The sequence below is a fragment of the Polypterus senegalus genome, chromosome 15 (assembly GCF_016835505.1).
Source record: "Polypterus senegalus isolate Bchr_013 chromosome 15, ASM1683550v1, whole genome shotgun sequence".
Lineage (NCBI taxonomy): Eukaryota > Metazoa > Chordata > Cladistia > Polypteriformes > Polypteridae > Polypterus > Polypterus senegalus.
The window spans coordinates 137,165,446-137,182,329 of record NC_053168.1 but is presented as its reverse complement, the minus strand read 5'-3'; the positions used below and the strand labels follow the sequence as shown (position 1 = coordinate 137,182,329).

The window sequence follows — 16,884 nt, the reverse complement described above, 5'->3', positions numbered from 1 at the left end:
TCATTATCTATCTACTGGAAAGGGTCGCCCGTACTGTTTGCTTTAAAAGATCTGCTGTTGAAATTTCAAATCCCCATGTATGATTTGCTGACACTTATTTCCTCAATTGTGTGCATAAGAATCTATATATACTGTGTATATATATATATATATATATATATATATATATATATATAAATAAAATTCACTAAGGCAAGACACCCATGGAAAACACGCCGGAAGGGGCGTGGATTCACTAAGCTGCCGACAAGCAAGACACCTATGGCGCACGCAGGAAGGAGCCACGCCCACCAACTCCAAGACCATTGGATACGATGACAACTCGCAGAGCCACGCTCACCAACTCGGACGCGACGAGACAGAAAAAACGGCGTCATTTATATTCGTCTGTCGTAGAGGCCACATGCACCTCCGAGCGACGTTGACTGTTCATAGAGGCATGTTTCTCGCGGAGGTGAATCGCCATATGCAGCGTGTAAAACGGTTTGCGAGGGGTATCCCATGAGATCCTTAAAGCAATCTTTTACAACTGAGGTTAAAACACAATAAAGTAAGCAGTCTTTAAAAACCGAGTTTTCGGTTACAACGCACAACTGCGTGCACCATAGCAAACTGTTTTACACGCTACATACAGCAATTCGCACTACTACCGTGGTCGGGTGTCTTAGTGGATTATATATAGAAAAGCAGCCAAAACCGCACACAGCAATGAAAAGTCTACGTGAGTCACAGGTGCATGTGGACTGCGTAAAGACGACAACGACTCAAGTGACGAGTTGGAGGTGGGCACATGAGCAGGCAGGGCGCGATGGCGATCTGCCAGTTTTCAGTCACGGACGATTGTGTGTTGGTTCGTTCCGTGCATTGTTACAATGTTGCTTTTCTTGCTGATTTATTACATTACCGATTTTTCAAATGTTAATTTTCTCCCTGTGCTTAAAAATCATTAAAAAACCGGCCTGATTATGCGGTGTATGGTACGTCGCGGGTTGGCTAGTCTCATATAAAAAGCGGACTGTAACAGTCTTATGGTCTTGTATGTTTCTTATCATCCAGTTGATGCTCGGAATGTTTACTGAAGTGCCATCTATAGGCTGATTATGTATGTATGTATGTATGTATGTATGTATGTAAATCCAACGTCTGTCTGCTTTTCACGAGAGAACTACTCGACAGATTTAGATCAGGATTTTTCCTATAATTTGCATGAACATTCTGGTTGATTTTGCGACTTCCCCATTGCGCTAAGTATCATAGTTCGTTTGCGGTTCTGATTTATTTGCGCAAATCTGAGAGAGACACAGCGGGCCGAGGGGAGGGGGTTGTGGTCCTCCTCACTTATGCGCCAGCCTCGGTGTGTACCTTACATACGCTTAGCTAGCGAACGAGAGAACTACTTAACGGATTTAGATCAAGTTTTTTTTCTATAATTTGCTTGAACATTCCGGTTGATTTTGTGTCTTCTCTCATTGCGCTAAGTATCATAGGTCGCTTGCAGCAGTGATCTATTCTCGCTTAGGGGAGAGGGGGAAGCGTGATGTCAGGAGTGGGGAGTCGGTCAGGGCCCTCTTCACTCACACACCAGCCTCCGTTCGAGTCGGTGTACCCACTGTGTTTTGGAGTGCTCCTTGCCTCCGCTTAGCTAGCGATACCTGTTTCTTTATTGATTTTTAAAGTTTGTCCTGTTTCACTACTACACGGGTGGAGCTGCAGGGGACGGCTAGTTACTTATAAATGCTTTGAAATCGCTTTAGTTTTTTTTTTCTATCTCTAGCACCTCCTCACTCACCAGTACAAGGAAATCCTCTCATATGATATAACGTTCCACTTGTCTTGATGTATAGTTATGCAGGACATCAAACTTTTTGGGGTTCTGCACTAACTTTGGGCTTATAGACTTGAAAAACTGTTATGTTTATGTCATTTTCGACCATATTTTGTGCAGGTAGTTACACCCTTATGATTAAGAGTAAACCAACTGGTGCCTACAGCAGAAGTGAAAGTTGGACGTGCTACATTTACTGACCCCAGGTGGTTCAGCCTTAATGGAATTCAGGAGGTCAAAGTTACTGCTTTTAACAAATCTTTGAAAAAATCGGAATGAGTAATATAGGTGCATGGATTATCATTTTATGCTATTTTCAAGGTTTCTGATTGAGAATATCATCATATTTTTGATATTTGATTCTATACTAGTGGTCCTAGTCCTTTAAGAAACATGCCCAGAACATTTAAAATGACAAATTTCAAAGATAAGCATGTGGAGTATTGATTTAGACTTTTTCAAGGGTTGTGATTACCAATATGTTACTGTTGTGAATTTGGATCTAACCTTCTTATGATGTTTGCTGATGACATTGATCTGTAGAGAGAGTAGGGAGCAGGTTGAGGAGACCCTGGAGAGGTGGAGATATGAGAGGAGAGGAATGAAGGTCAGTAGGAACAAAACAGAATACATGTGTGTGAATGAGAGGGAGGTCAGTGGAATGGTGAGGATGAGGGGCGTAGAGCTGGTGAAGGTGGATGAGTTTAAATACTTGGGATCAACAGTACAGAGTAATGGGGTGTGTGGAAGAGAAGTAAAAAAGAGAGTGCAGGCAGGGTGGAATGGGTGGAGAAGAGTGTCAGGAGTGATTTGTGACCAACGGGTATCAGCAAGAGTGAAAGGGAAGGTCTATAGGATGGTATTGAGACCAGCTATGTTATATGGGTTGGAGATGGTGGCACTGACCAGAAAGTAGGAGACAGAGCTGGAGGTGGCAGAGTTAAAGATGCTAAGATTTGCCTTGGGTGTGATGAGGATGGGCAGGATTAGAAATGAGGACATTAGAAGGTCAGCCGGTCTTCCGATCAGCCTTGTTAAATATCCTCTGCTCATCAAGAAACAGAATAGCTCCGGCATCGACAATACATGAAAATGTTGTTGCCATGGAGAGAATCGTAATGAAGACTCAAAGAGTTGACATTGTGTGAGGTCACTTTTTTGGCCACAATAATCGGTCCAGCATAGTTGGCAGACATTTCCCTGGCTGTCGGGGACACTTGAAAGACTACCACACCATTATAATCCCCTCAAACTCCGTACAGTTTCTCCTTCCCCATTAACTTTTTAATGCATGTCGCTGAGTTTGGTGAAGCTCTTGAATGTTTCCACGTTTTCACTGAACTTGAGGCGAAGTGAATTCAGCGAGGTTCACTCAACAATATTCAGGACATAAGCCTTGTGATTAAGCTGCGACTAGTTTATTTTTTTCAGATTTAACGATCAATCATCCATCTGCCTGTCTGTTATTTTACCCAGCCTTTTTTACTTTCAAGTATACGAAGTATAGGGAAACTATTGTAATCGTTCAAAAATTTGTCCTCGAGATTTTGGTGAATCTCGACGTTATAGACATTTTACTTTCGACTATTATAATCGTTCAAAAATTTGTCCTCGAGATTTTGATGAATCTCGACATTTTAGACCTCCCCGAGTCTGAAAATTACATTTTTGGAATCATGTCTGTGTGTGTGTGTGTGCGTGCATGTAAACACGATGACTTGAGTACACTTTCACTTCGGTCAATCTCATTTTTCATACAAGTATTAGGTACAAAACTTAGATTTCTATCAACTTTTGAGCTATTTCCGCTAACCGGAAGTGGTACATTTTTATTTATTCCACTTTACTCTAATAAAAATTGTTCAATATATTATTAATTTGATTTGATTTGTTGTTGATGGTTCGTTAATGTGCATAATATAAAAATATAGTCATTTTCTTTCAGTTTACTCCTCAAATATCCATCCCTATATCTGAATATACGAGAAAGTCTAGGAGGGACTAATCCCAATTTTTATTATAACATTGCAGGAAACCGAAGCCTGTCCTGGCAGCAGGGGGCACTAGACAGGACCAGTGCACACACCCACACTCATTTTCACTCATACCAGGACAATAATATTTTTGTAAAGTGGTGAGAAACTAGAGTTCCAGGCAGGCTGATTTGGGGAGGATATATAAACTCTACATAGAAAGTGACCAGGATGGGAATTAGAGATTTTAGGTTTTCTTTACTTAAAGCTGACTATTTGATTATTTAACTAAAAACAGTTTGTAAAGTATACAATTTATAAATTAATCCGCTGAAGTAAAATGTGTATTATAATTAATGCCTTAGGTCGTCTCTTGTCTATGGTAAGAATTTTAATTGAAACATCACCAGGTTTTTATCCAGTGAGACCCCCTGTGATCACAAGTGCTTATTATTCTTGCTTTGTACAGGTTTGGAAGACATTTTGAAACTCCACTGCTTTGGCAAAGCATAGTCATGATTGCAACCATGCTTCTGATGCTAAGCCTTTGTACTGATGTCCGCGTGGCCAACGAAATCAACACTAAGCGGCGTGCCTTCACAGGTTAGTACACGTTTGATATAGTGTCACTCTTTTATTAAAAAGGAAATGAAAACAAGAAAGAAGACTGAGATTGTCTGTAGTCTGCTTGACACTCTCATGCTGATTTTAACAAGTCGTCTGTTTAGTTTCTTGACAAGGTAGCAGAATAAAATGAAAACACGGGGGCTCAGCTTCGATGTCTTTTCACAGGAGACGTGTGACTCACAATGTGATCACCTCCTGTTGTCGCAGTGTCTTGGAACTTTCACACAAGTGATGACAGATTCATCTTGACACTGCAACACCTTTAAATTAGAAGAAGAATATAAGATAAAAGTTTCAATTGATTTTTCTTTTTTGTGTTTGGATTTTGTTCACTTATTTCTAGTAGCTGAAGGGAAAAAAACATAAAAGGCTTGTTCGTATAAGTGGGCTCCATGATGGCCAAGGGTGGGCTTTTTGCCTTGTGTCTCATTGTGCTTGGGAAGGCCCTGGCACCCTTCAATCATGAATTGGAATAAAGAAATTAGATAAAGTATGTTAAAAACAAAAGACAGTAAAAGAGCTGTTAGTGCAAACGTATCCTCTCTAAAGCTTTCTTGTTTATCTTTTAATAGTAAAATACCCGCACTTCGCAGCGGAGAAGTAGTGTGTTAAAGAAGTTATGAAAAAGAAAAGGAAACATTTTAAAAATAACGTAACATGATTGTCAATGTAATTGTTTATTTTGTGACTCTTATGAGTGTTGCTGTCATCAAGGATTTGATTATCATTATTTCTTTCAATCAGGGTCGTATTTGGAGGATGTGTTGTGTTCAGGTTACATTCCGTGTTTGTCTAGTCTATCCTTGACCATCTCATCTTCGTTGTCGGCCGTTGTAAAGATAACAGGTTTCATTCATCGAAGTGATCACTACCCAAATCGGTACTCGTGAATCTAAGATGTTCAACAGGCATTCCCGGTATTAAGTTGTGGATATGCCTGTGAATATTTAGCGGCAGCGTGTCTATGAACGTAAAAAAGTTTCTCTCGCACTTTTGCTGAGTTTGTGCCAAACACTATTCTATCCCTGACCATCTCGTCTTTGTTTGCATAAGCACAGTCCTTCACCAGCAATTTTAACTCCGTTACAAAACGATCAAAAGTCTTGTTTATACCCTGCGTCTTCTTATTAAACTTGTATCTCGCGAATATCGTATTCGTCGTAGGCATGACAAACGCCAGCGGCAGCGTGTCTATGAACTTAATTTAAACTTAAGGTTTACACCGTGCTTTGTTTCCACAGTAGCTGCACTTATAAATATGCTTGTATGCGTCACTCGCTTCATATTCTTTTGCTGCCTTCTCAATTGTGTAATGCGTTTTTTGTTCAGCGCTCTTTGGAGCTCTTCCTTGTTCTCTGCGTACTGCGTTCACAGTCAGTTCAGGTGAGCCACTCGGAGTACATGCATCGAAGGTTCTCGGCTGTGCTTGTGCTATGTCGTGCGATCTTGCGATGTCCACAGCTTTATTTAATGTTAGCTAAGACCCGGCACTTAAAAGTTTCTCTCGCACTTTTGCTGAGTTTGTGCCAAACACTAGTCTATTCCTGACCATCTCTTCTTCATTTGCATAAGCACAGCCCTTCACCTGCGAATATTTAGCGGCAGCGTGTCTATTGGATTGCTGCTGACTGACGGCCTTATATGGGCAGGCACTCAATTACGTGGGAGGCGTAGCGATGTGGGATGCAACTCCCCTCACACAGCGACCGACCTGCAGGCTATTGCCGTATATATGTACATAAGTAGGTTCCAGTTATGACCGTTACTGGTAGAATTTCAAAATGAAACCTGCCTAACTTTTGTAAGTAAGCCTCAAGGAATGAGCCTACCAAATTTCAGCCTTCTACCTACATGGGAAGTTGACGAATTAGTGATGAGTCAGTCAGTCAGTGAGGGCTTTGCCTTTTATTAGTATAGATACCAGTAATGGCATACTGCACGATAACATGCAGTGAATACACTTGACTTGAGCCTTGATAGTTTTCATCCTCTTTCTCTGTACGTTTAGCATTCGTTTGCTCAGAGGTTGATGCGCTTGTTGCTTCCTGAGCAGCTGTTCTTTTCTCCACCCTAGCGGCCCACTTCTTCTCGTCTTTCATCGGCCATCTTTTCGCGTTAAAACTGATTAAGTCAGTTTTTGTATTGCAATTACTTAGTACGTTTTTCTTAAATTTTCACTTAAGCTGGTACTTAAGTCTTTAATCTGCCTCCTAAAATGATTTAAGATATGAAGCGGTAAGGGAAGTGACTGCGAACATGGTAGGTAATTAGAACGGCACCTGTACTTATGCGCCGCACGGCTGCCCTGCTGCCAAGAGTTGATTCTACAATAAAATAAAATTAAAATAAAAAGAGTAATAAAAATCATCACCCTGAAAGCGGACAGTAGAGATCACATAGTATAGGTGTACCAAATTTCAGGTCAATCAGTCAAACAAACGGTTTGCGAGCTACAGGTGATTTAAAATCCTGGACAGACAAACAGACAGCCATGGTAGCGTATTATATAAGAAGATTATATATATATATTACACACACACACACACACTGGGGGGGTCTGCCTGTGTGGGTGATACTCGTTAGTCACTTCGCAGATCTGCCGCTTGCGTATGGGGAAGTGGATGTACAATTTAAACAGATTGTTATTTTCATGGGAATTGTCATATATGCATAATACACTAACTATTTTACATTACAGCGAGTAATTAACCATAGTAAAAGAAAAACAGTAAAATGTAATAAATTGAAATAAAATTATATTTCACGTTGCGTTAGAAGGTATTTGTTGCGTTATACGTTTTCGCTCTGTTTGGCTTTGAAAACAACATGCAAATACTTTTAAAATTTATACTTTTACTGTAGTACAATAAAAGTATTACTAGTACTGTAGCCAATAAAAGGTGTAATTTTGCTTGACTTTTCACAACTTTTATTGTAAAATTTCAGTATAAACAATTTTTTAAATTAACTTTTCTTCAATATCGCGTTGAATTTTGATTCCATGTTTGGAGTTACATCGTAACAATGCAACATATAACTGCCCGTGAGTGAATATCGTTTCTTTCTCTCTCTAATAAATAAACTGACTTTTTCGAATGTTTGTCCCTGTGATTTGTTAATTGTCATAGCAAAAGCTGTTCTAACAGGAAACTGTAAATGTTTTAATATGAATGGCATATCAAGATTTCCTTTGGGTGTCTAATGTTATCCCCTGAAGATGTACTACATTACCTTTCTGGTCGCCTGTTAAAATTTTACATGTCAGGATTGTTTGACCAATTTTGAATACAACTGATCTTGTCCTATTGCATAGCCCATCACTCAGATATAAATTACGCAATAACATTATGATACGTCCTTCATTCAACAGTAATTTGTCCGGTGTTAACGATTGTAGATATTCTACGGGATATTGTAAGTTGATGTTTCTTCTGATACATCTTCTGCACCATCACCACCAACTGTTTCTGCAGAGTCTATTGATACGCATTTAACCAATTTGCCGTGTAACTGATCAACATTTTTGGCGTTAATTCGTTTGACTTCATCATTTCTCGGTGCTAGGATTGCTCGTGTACTCATTTTTTCTGTTGATAACCCTTCGGGATGAAATTCTTCAATAAGATTTTTACATTATAAGTCTTCTTTTATTAGGAGCTTAAAGTGAGGAAAACGTAAAAATGTATAAGAGCTGAGAGTGCAGGAACTGTGTCTAACAAAAGCGAGAGGACGGCGGGCGTGGGCTGTTTACCAGAAATGGTGGACTAGAGGGCGGGACTTGAAAAAATCTCTTGGCAATAGTCTTGTCTCCAGATTTTCTTTTATAATAGAGATATATACCGTATATCTTCTAGTAGTGGCCGGCTTCTTATTGACGCCTGCTTCCAATAAACGCCGGGTTTGAAGAGATGGCGTGACAAATAGACGGCGGTCTCTAATAGTAGCCGGTCTCCTTTAAGCGCCGGTCTGTTGTAAACGCCGATCTCCAATGACCCACCGCCTTTTTCGTAAGCTAATCCTCTTTTCGTACCACCTGGGCTACCGCCCTCCTGCAGTGAATCATACAGCAAGTACCTTTTTCGTGTCAATCATGTTTTGTCGTCGGATGCTATCGAGGGGCAGTTATCCCTGGTGGTTGCACCAAGTACGTCCAACCTGCTGATGTTGTTTGGAACAAGCCCCTCAAAGACCAGCTTTGAGAGTTGTATGATAATTGGATGGCAGGGGAATAAGATAAGGGGTTTACAGCTGGCGGAAATTTGAAAGCACCGGCACTACGTTTGTTAGTAACGTGGATAATATCAGCTTGGCAAGAAATCACCCCAGAAATTATAAGAAAATCCTTCAAAGATTGTGGAATCATCAATGCATGTGATGGATCTGAGGACCATCTTATCCACTGCTTTAAGGAGGGCCAGCCATGCCATGCTGGGAGTGCAAAACTGATTACTGCGTGACAACAAGCAATGGGAGTACCTGTATTGCCATCACAAGAAGAGGAAGATGAAGAAGAACTCGCAAATAACGAAGCAATCATTACCTATTCAGACGACGAGTAGATGGTAAGTACTTTATTGTATCTTATCCAGTCTCATGTCGTAATGTATACGTATATGCGTGAGTTTGGAGCTTATTGCATTTCCTTATGTTCCGCAGGGGACTTGTCGGGCTGATGAGCGCTTTGCGAAATTCGGACTGGTGCAGGCCAGTGCTGGTGGCATCATTGGCAAGAAAGTTGACGTCTACCATACCTGTTTTTCATGCTTACGGTAATACCGTATACTGCTTTAATAAGACCGTACTGCTGTACTGATAATTTCATTAAATCCTGAAATGTTCATCCGGTGTTGTTGCCTACATTTTGTGACCGTAAATACGGTACCATACCGTATTTTACTGCCAAATGAAACCCGTTTACCCATCACCATTCCGTCTGCAAGGCGAATAATAGCCGGTCTCCAACAACCACCGGTCTCTTTTAAACGCGGGGCCGTCCGAATAATTTTTTGAAAAAACGCCGGGGCTACTATTGGAAGATATACGGTATACACAAACACACCATATAATGTACTTATTTATTTTTGAATTTACTGGCCAGTACAGTTGGTATTGTTGCCACACGACATTATTTGGTTTACAGGTCAAGGCAGTTTCATGCCGGAGTGCCTTCTGAATGTGGATAAGTGTGCATGTTCATCCCAGTTCCACATGGGTTTTCTCTGAGACCTCCAGTTTTTATATGTAGACCAAAGAAACACCGGCATGTTTACTAATGTCTCTAAAGTTGCTCTGCCCTGGAGGTGTGGTTGTCCAGACTAAGGTTCATTTATGCCTTTTACCCATTGTTATAATGGTTGGTTCCTTTTATCATATAATGGGAAAGTGGTGTCTGAAGATGATTGGATGGGTATATTATTTTATAATTAATTAATTTTGCAATTGTCCTCCAGTCTGTTTGTTCTAGTGGAGTGTAAAGCATTTTTACCATACCGTTCTACCCTTTAGTTTCAGTCACACCATATTACTATTCCTCCTTCATATAATTTCATATATTTCAGAGTCAATGATTAATGCCCGTCTATACTTCCCTTCTCATATTGTAGGGCTATACACAGACTTAATAAGGTGACAATTCAACATTAAAGTGATCAATTTAGAGTTGGGGTTAGAGAACCACTGTGTGTGTGCGTATGTATACTTGTGAAATGCAAGACTTCATTTTATATAGGATTCTATTTTTTGGCTTCATCCTGAAGTCTTTTTTAACATTTTTGGCAGATGGATGTTATTATTGGTTGTTTTATTAATCTCCTTCTCCATGATTGTTTGCATTGTGTTTATTTTAATGCTTCTTTGTACAGCACTTTGGCGCAACCTCTGTTGTTTTAAATGTGCTTTTATAAATCAATAATCTAAATAATCTAAAGTTTCCTCTTAGACATGGAACACTTTGTAAAGTTTGCCACCTTAGCTGGAAATGGGGTGAGGGTGAAATCACGGCTTATTGCTATTGGATTTCTCACTTTAGACAGCTCTGAAGCTGTTGAGAATTTCTGGGACTCTGTCCAGGTGTAGTGTTGTAGAAAAATGCTCTATAAATATAAAAAGTGTACATTAAAGTCTGGTACCCCGAGACATCTCTAAATCAGACTTTTGGAGTTCAAAAAATCCTTTACAGTAGATCAGGCTGGACCTTAATGACTACTTAAAGTGTGTACTCTTGCAGGAAAGAAAATTGAGTTCATTGTTGACAGAGCTACAATAGAATTTGCTCTACAAGAAATTAATTAACATGTCACTCTTAAATAAAAATAATGCTTGTTCAATAAACCTAATGTAGAAAGGAAAAGTACAATTTCTAGGGAGTTTGTGCAAAATGAACGCTTGTTTTGTGAACCAATCTTTGTAAAGCTGAACTTTTGAGTTTATTTTGCGCTTTTTATCGCATCTACTATAAGTAGTGAAGAAGCTGAATCCCACAGAGTAGCTATTGATTTTCTGTACTCTTATCAATCCCTGATAGATTTAGGGTCACATAAATTAACATTTTTAGATGCCAGAATTTTGTTGCTTTAGTTAACTGCATCCTGTTTTTGGTTTTCTTTTACAAATGTCTTTACAGTTGTATAATATGATTTATGTCCGCACTCATCCCCTTTTGGATTGTATGCTTCTTAGAGATAAAAGATCATGTTTGTATATTTTTCAACAGTAGGTGCTTTTTGATACTGTATTCTGCTTATAACAATTTTCTCTTACTTGTTTATTAAATATTCATTCTTTTTTCTTCTCTTCCTCAACCTACAACAAATGCCGCTCAGGCTGGTTTGAAATGACTTAATCTAGCTAATGTTACTGTTGTGTGTAAAGTAAGCACTTTTCTAAAATATGTGGACATATCCAGATTTGATAGATCTGATGATATCATATCATTTTTGCAGTATCTATAGATAAAGGTCTGTCTGTCAGTCAGTCATTTTCCAACCCACACAGGGTCACGGGGGTCTACTGGAGCCAATCCCAGCCAAAACAGGGCGCAAGGCAGGAACAAACCCCGCAGCTATAGATAAAGGTGTTATAACAAATGTCATGCCATGTCTACATTTTTGTAATTGTATGATTTAAATAAACGTTAATGCAAGTTTCACACATTGAAAAAGTAAGTGCACTCCTCCATTTATCACTATGTCACAGATTCAAATAAGAATCGGGTGCAAATGATTAGAACACAATTAGAGAGGATCTCATCTGTAGCTGTCCTCATATTTAGACCTCACACATTTCGTTTTGGTTTCTTCTTTGTTGTTGAAGTGTGTGTTATTACCACGCCAAGGTCTCCGAAAGGAGGTTAATGATGACTGTGAGTCTTCTTTTTTTTTTTTTTTTTTTAAATCTCCAAACCATTTCCTCGTCCCGGGGATCATCAACAAGTGGACGTCCCGTCAAGTTAATCCTGACAGTAGAACCCAAGATGCCAAAAGAAATCCCTAAGAAGCCCAGAGTTTCATCACGGAACACACAAGGCTCTCTTGCCTCTCTTGATTTAAACATGCATGAGTCCACCTGCACAAGTTAGATCTAAATGGGAGGTTTGTCAGGAGGGAACCGAAAGACTGTTGGGGCAATACTAAAGTTTGCCCGTGAACATCCAGTCAAAGACTAGGACTGATGGAACCGTGTGTTCTGGACAGACAAGTCCACAGCACCAGGAGGCACCAGGAGACATAGTTGGCCAATAAACCAAAGAGAGCATTTGGCCGGAAGAACCTGATCGTAACTGTAGCCGCGCAAATGTCCTGGTTTAGTCTGCTTTGCTGCATCAGGGCCTGGGCAGCTCACCATGATAGAATCCACTGTGAATTCATCCTTGTCCTAGAGAGGGGCTTGATGATAATACAAGACCATCTGTCAAAAGATTGAAACTCATATGAAAGTCGCCCTTGCAACATGACCATGACCCAACACATACCAGTAAATCCACCATGGAATGACTGAAAAAAAAAAAAAAAAATGGAGGGTTCCGGAATGGTCAAGTCAAAACCCACATCTGAATTCCATTATGGGGGGCAGGAGATGAAACAGGCTGTGCACACAAGACACCCCTCGAGTATCACACAGGTGAAAGAATTCTGCATAGAGGACTGGGAAGAACTTTTTTTTCAGTCAAAGACATGGACTGCTAGACAGTTCTAGAAAATGCTTACCTGAGGAGGTGCAACCAGAATTGAAAAATAATTATTTGATGATTGTGACTCGCAAGCCTAATTACATTAGCACACCAGCCGCTGAAGTAAGGACAGTTCTTTCAGGCAAGCTTAAGTAATTATAGTGGATGTCCTGTTCGCGGATGGTCAAAAGAATTCTGGGTTATTGAAGAACAGTCCATGTATAGGGTGGTCCAGATCTAATTATGCAATTTTCATCATGCTATTACTTATTAAGTTTATTACATAGAATATCACCCGAAAAATCCCAGACCTTCGAGAAGTGTGCAAACTGACGACATGAAGAATCGTCTCCACACCAAACTGGAATCGTCCCCGCATAAATCAAAGTCATCCAGACGATCTGGATCTGCATAATTAGATCTGGACCACCCTGTATATCATATTTATATAGTTCAGTTGGTAGTTACCCATATCTGGTAATTTTCACAAGTAGCTCACTGAATGTGCCAAATATGTGGGTTTATAAAGTAGTCAGGGACCTTCTAGAAGCCAAAAGCAATCTGCAAGAAGAATGCCTCCTGCGCTCTACTGAACCGGAATTTCAGTCATCGGCATTCCGCACTGAAGACCTGGACGATGATTTTTACTGCTCCAGTGGCTTCTCATCGGCCTGGATTTGTATGTATAAATAATTATACTACAATGTACACTAGTGGTCAAAAATTTTAGAACACACCATTTTCCCAGTCTTTTTTTTTTTGGTTGAAATTTTAACCATTAAAGTCAATTGAATAACCTGAATTGGTATAAAGGTCAGAGGTAAACTGCCAAGAGATTTAAAAAAAAAAAAAGGTTTAGGTTCCCAAAAACTGTCATTTAGGATATAGCGGGTTGGATAATGGATGAATATTTGATATTATAATGGACGCCCTACATATCCTGTTGTACCATTTTTCTCTTGTCTTTAAATTTCTGCTGTGGTTACTGATATGAAGTATATCCGTAAATATGAAGGTTCAGGTACGTCCTGCATTTCTACAAAAAAAAAAAAAACCATAAATTCCCAGGAAGTAGCGCCCATTTTAAAATCCAGCGATGCTGGAAACATACATGGGACAGGGTGGATTTATTTTTTCCACAGATGGAAATGGCATATCTGTTTTTTGCAATTGCATCTGCTTTATCTAAAGATACTGTTTTAAATGAAAATTAAAGCTTGATATGTTCACATATTACAAAAAAAACAATCACTGGTTTTAATTACTTTTTCATATTGCTGCATTTGATTGCCTGGAAATCTTTCATGTAGAGTAGATTCATGCCAGTGAAAATTCTTCATCTGTCTCAAGCTGAATGTATCAAAAGGAAAATTTAATGAGAAAAGGCAAATCAGGAAAAGAAACGTTCAGAACATGAAGTGCAGAAAAATGTAGCAGTCTTCTTGTTCTCTCTTCTCACTGTGGTTTTTTGTCTATAGCAACAGATAGTAAGGATGAAGAACTCAAAGCTCCTAAGAAGTTCTTTATGGGTATGTAGCCTTTCGCCAAATCTCCCTCCATTTCACACGAGGAATCTTCATCTTTCATGTTTCACTTTTTGTTTTTTCTCATCTTAGCGTTATTAGCATGTCTTTTTCAAGTGTGCAATCTAATCGTCGTTTTTTTAAAAGTTACTTTTGACGTGTTCTTATCTTTTATTTTACTAGTCTTGGTCCATATCATCTTTCATTATCAGATAATTTTAAAAACATCAAGTATTTTGAAATGCTTCATATCATGATATCTGAAAATGTGAAATGTGTGTGTGCTGTGTTTTCCAATTTGATCTCAAATGCATGTACCTTTTATATATTCTTTCTGACTTCTAAACATTTCAGAAACCTTCAGTTTTGCTGTTGTTTTTGTCACAAAAAGTATTAACTGAATTTTCCAAAGGATACATGATATTGGATAGTTAAATTAGCCATTTAGTTGTTGGACATTTAGTTTTGTGCGTGCAGTTTCTGGATATTTAAACTATGGACAGTTTGTGATTATTGTGCCATCGTTTACGAAAACGAAGATATTAAAACAAATGGGAAATGGTAAGTTCAGGACACAAATGAAATATATATATATATCCATTTGCTAACCCGCTGAATCCGAATACGGGGTCACGGGGGGTCTGCTGGAGGGCACAAGGCAGGAACCAATCCTGGGCAGGGTGCCAACCCACCACATATATATATATATATATATATATATATATATATATATATATATATATATATATATAAAAATACACCATATACCTTGTGGCTTGTAGGAGTGGTTTACCAGCACTGCGAACACCCAGACACAACCAAACCACACAGTCACGGGTTCAAACAAAGAACGTGTTATTAAACAGCATGATACCTTTTACAGGTTTTATCACCTGGTTAATAATCTTAGTCACAATTCTTTTCCTGTCCTTTTTTTGGTGGCCCTCCACGATGACTCTCTCTAACTATACATCTGCCCATCTCTGTCCTACTTGGATTTATTTTTGGACTCTGCTTTGTATTAAATAGACTTTATATAGTACCTTTGGAGTCTGACCTTTACATAAACAGCGCACTGATCTAATTCACAAAGTCAGAACTGTTGCTGCTAAACCCAAAGACCTGTCTACCTCCACAGACGCGCACGTTGCGTTTGTTACGAGAAGAGACACCCACACTACGTTCACCAGGGTTCAGTTTGTGTCTGGAACTGCTGTGGATGAGCATCTTCCATTTAATCCCATGTGTTCATCTTTACTGCTGCCAGTTGATTGTGGTTCTGTTTCTTTATCTGTTAATCATTTCATTCTTTTTAAAATGTGTCTTTTTACTCTTGTCTTTTGTTGTTTTGTTTCAAATTTTGTTTTATCTTAAGTACATTTGATTGTGTGGCGCTTTGGTTGTCTTTTAAATGTGCTATATAAATAAATATGACTTGACTTTCTCACTTCCATCTCCACTTTCCTCCAAGCAAGCCTTGTCCATTTCTTCCCAAATCAGACACACCCCAGAAAACCCTGGATGAGGCAGAGTGGCTGCTTTTCAGCTCGAAACCCAGGAATACTTCCGAAGCAATAAGAGTACCACCTGGAAGCACGTCCAGTGGAGCCTCGCTGTAACAGGAGAGCCCACCCCCAGCAGCTCCACCTAGTGGCACCCAGAGACCAGAACAGGGCTGCCCAGCAAAAGTAAAACCCCCCCATGCAGCTCTGTGGGTGTCAAAACAGTAGCCATACCAGAGGAAAACCACCACCCAGTGTACTTTTGGAACAAATAATTCCATGAGGTTGCAGTCTTCCTCTGTCTTCCCCTTATAATGGCCTACCAACCAGCAAAGGTACCACTAAACAACTCGGTCAGGATGCCCGTCTATCCATCTCCTTCCTTTATCATGGTTTCCCAGCCGGGTAAGGAACCATCCAACCAACCCATGTCATCTATGACAGTCTAAGATGAGCATTAACATGCAGAGAAGAGGGTTTATATATTATAATGGAAAATGTACAATTTATAACTACATCCTGAAATGTCAGATTAGTCGGTGATTGTAGTATGGCTACTTTTTCAATACATTTGCTCATTGCTAAGTTTTCATTTTTTGAAATGGGTCTTTTTTTCCACAACTACACTAGCAAGTGTTGAGGGAAGGGAAAGTGGGCAGGAGGGGATTGAGAGGAAAGCTGACATTTACTTTCAGTACAAAAATCCCAAATTGCTGTTTTTTTTTCATACTTTTCCAGTACCAGTATACTGTGCAACCCTAGTGAGCATACGACTTGGGCATCTTAACATGTGGATTATGTGAAGCGAGTAACATGAGATTTTATCATTGACGTTTTTGATATTGTTTGCTTTTGTCCAATGCTGGTCACCATAGATATCCGTTCTGTTGAAGACTTTTGTCTCTTCTGCATGAAACATGAGATAAAAAATGTTCTTGGTCATCACTACAAAGTACATGGGGTAAACAACATGTAAAAAAATATATATTTGAGTGGAATATTCCCCTGTTTCTCGGATTTATAGCATTTGATTTTTTTTTTTTCCCATGATGCCAAGTTGTTGCCAGCTTACCTTGGCAGTTGGAGTTTCTGTCTGGGTTGTAATGTAGAATACATTGTAGGTAAAGTGCTAGATGTCTGTCTGTACACAAATTAAAAAAAAGTTACTAGTGAGAAGTCTTTTATTTGCTAACTGAAAAGATTACAATATGCAAGCATTTGAGGCAATTCAGGCGCCTTCTTCTGGCAAGATGTCATAGAGAATGTA

The 16,884-nt window shown here is 39.3% G+C and overlaps 1 protein-coding gene across 2 annotated transcripts in view; it reads left to right on the top strand.

Moving 5' to 3' along the window:
* Positions 1–16,884, top strand: part of LOC120515772 (solute carrier family 66 member 2) — a 96,731-nt gene that overhangs the window by 8,286 nt on the left and 71,561 nt on the right. Inside the window, exons 3-4 of one of the 2 annotated variants that reach the window (XM_039737067.1) lie at positions 4,268–4,401; positions 14,071–14,121. In XM_039737067.1, coding sequence (XP_039593001.1) covers positions 4,268–4,401; positions 14,071–14,121 — 185 coding nt within the window. The remainder of the gene's footprint in view (positions 1–4,267; positions 4,402–14,070; positions 14,122–16,884) is intronic. The other variant, XM_039737068.1, reaches the window with a different exon arrangement.